The sequence below is a fragment of the Entelurus aequoreus genome, linkage group LG04 (genome assembly GCF_033978785.1).
Source record: "Entelurus aequoreus isolate RoL-2023_Sb linkage group LG04, RoL_Eaeq_v1.1, whole genome shotgun sequence".
Lineage (NCBI taxonomy): Eukaryota > Metazoa > Chordata > Actinopteri > Syngnathiformes > Syngnathidae > Entelurus > Entelurus aequoreus.
Window position 1 is genome coordinate 51,156,364 of NC_084734.1, and position 2,682 is coordinate 51,159,045.

Below are 2,682 nucleotides of genomic sequence, written 5' to 3' on the forward strand. Positions count from 1 at the left end.
AATGTGTCTTTTTTAAAGTTGATAATTAGGTTTCAAAAATATAATAAATTATTTTTAAAAATCATTCAAATTAAATAGATGTAAAAAATGTTTAAAAAATAAAACAAACCTTAACTTATTATATGTACTGTATGTATTATAAATACATTCACATGTATTGTTTAAAATATAGAATTGTATAATTTATAGATTTCTAAACATGTCCAGACTATATTTTTTGTCGTTTGATATTTAATACATGATAATAATCACACGCAGCCAGCGTGACTTTTGACATGAAAACATTTGATGACTTTGCGGCGTCTTTGGGCCTCGGCGGCGCCGAAATAGCTCCGCCTCTACCAGAGGGGCGGTGTGTACATGGCGTGCATTATGACATCACTGCGGCGAGAGAGCGCTGAAAAACAGTGGGCTCAAACGATGAAGGCGGTCCGTAACGTTGCGGTCCGACAGTTTTGGAGGCTGAGGGGGCGCTGGAGGACTGCGGTGATAGGGCGGTAATAGTGTGGCGATAACGTGGTAGTAACGGGCTGCGGGAGGGGGGGGCACAGCCAGCCATTGCAGGGTCCCGTCACCATTGAGCGGGTGGGCGGGCCTGGACGTTATCAGTATGTTGCAGAGGGTCACATGACCGCTGACTTTGATTGCTGCTGCAGCCGCACAAAGAGCACCGCCTTTATCAGCAAACCGCACGCTTTTTAAAAAGCAGAAATCCACCTGTCATCTGATTGGACCGCATAAACTCTTTCTACCAAAAACTCTTCCAGTGTCTCTGCCCAAGGGCCCGAAGCCAGGACCAGGACATGTGAGCGGCGTCCCGTGAAGACTAGCAATCAGCGACTTTCAGGTGAGAATGTTTTCAGGATGTAAGCATTTGTGTGGTTGCCGGGACGACGGCAGCAGCGACATCCCAGCTTCTGCATGTAAGACGCCTCTTTCAAGTTTGTCTGCACCTTAGGGGGACGATGCGGCTCTAAATGGTCATGATGGAGTACAACAACCCCCGTCCCCTGGGGAGGCTCAGCTGTGCGTCTGTCACGCTCTCTTACCTTCTCCTTCCAGCTGCTGAGGAAATCTTCTGCTGTCAGGACCGGTCTGGATCAGGAAGTGAATCCGAGGACCAGCCATGCTATCCACCGCCGTGCAGATCCTGGCATTTGCCCTGGCTGTACTGGGCGTAGTGGGTGCCACCGTGGCCACACTGCTTCCCAACTGGCAGGTGAGCATCAAGGTGTGGTCCAGCATGGTGGCCCCCATGTGGCACACACGGGGGCTGTGGATGGACTGCGTGTGGTACAGTGCCGGAGTCTTCAGCTGTACCATGAAGAACTCCCTCCTGTCCCTGCCCCCTTACCTGCAGACCACCAGGGCCGCCATGGTCCTGTCTTGCATTGTGGCGGTCTTTGGACTGTGCCTGGCCTCTCTGGGCCTCAAGTGCACTCGCTGGGGGGGCAGCCACCAGGCCAAGGGGCACACGGCCATCGCTGCAGGGGCTTGCTTCATCCTGGCCAGTGCACTCTGCATAGGCCCCGCCTCCTGGTTCACCTCGGAGGTCGTTGCCGCCTTCCTGAGCACCGACTTACCCGACGGCAGCAAATACCAGCCGGGGGGGGCGCTCTGCGTCACCTTCCTCTCTGCCGGCTTCCTTCTGGCTGGGGGGGTTATCTTCTGCCTGTCCTGTCCGGGGCAAGGATCGGTCCAGCTGGACTACCCGTCCCCTGTGGACCCAGACAGATTTATTCTGACCCGAGAGAAGCGTCGCCGTCCAAAAACAGCTGACATGACAGACATGACAGCACAGAAGAAGACCTACGTCTTTCTCTCCAAAGTGTCTCCCAAAGACCTGAAGGACAGTTACACTCTGCAGGAGTACGTCTGACCCACACCAAAGACCTCCGGGACTTTCATGTTTTTTATGACAGAGACAAAAAATTGTGTGAGACGATTAAAGTTGCCTTCTATCCAGTCCTGACATGACAACAATCCCGAAAGCCATCCCGATCCCACAGCCTGCACATCCACATCCACTCCGTCTTTTCCTGAAGGCCCGGGAGGACACCAGCGAGGCGGCGCAGCGTGGAGGACGCTAATGATGCTATTTGCTTTCCATTATCTTCCGACACGCCTCTGTGCACACACACACACACACACACACACACACACACACACACACACACACACACACACACACACACACACACACACACACACACACACACACACCCCTATGCACACATGAGCATCAATGAATGTTCCAGAGGACATCTGAATGGGCGTTTTTTTTTTCAGCAGAGCAGTCAATCACGCTGTCTCTCAGGAAACGACAATTTCAAAGCTAATCTTTTACTTTCGTGTTTGTCTCGTGCAGATATTTCACGTAAATGTTCAAACATGTTTAAAGATGAAAGAACAATCTTGTAGATCAATTTAACAATGAAAACGAATGTGCTTCCTCTTTAACGTCATTATGTTGTGCAATATCAACGACCTGCTTTAAACACTGAAAAGTGCTGACGTCATAGTTCAGCAAAAAGATGGCAAATAAATCATTGACCTCTCTTCCATGAGGAATACTTTCCTCCAGTTGAAACTCAAGCTGGGTACTGCCCCCTGCAGGTAAGACACAGTCACTACGTCCAGAAAACAATACAAAACAATATTTTTCATATAATTAGAATGACT

At 50.0% G+C, this 2,682-nt stretch overlaps 1 protein-coding gene across 1 annotated transcript; it reads left to right on the forward strand.

Annotated features, from left to right (window-relative positions):
- The first annotated feature begins 893 nt into the window (after nt 1-893).
- On the forward strand, nt 894-2,419 carry LOC133647886 (claudin-20-like). The gene has a single exon (XM_062043626.1). The coding sequence runs from the start codon at nt 1,127-1,129 to the stop codon at nt 1,877-1,879; it is 753 nt and encodes a 250-aa protein (XP_061899610.1). The 5' UTR covers nt 894-1,126; the 3' UTR covers nt 1,880-2,419.
- The last annotated feature ends 263 nt before the right edge of the window (nt 2,420-2,682 follow it).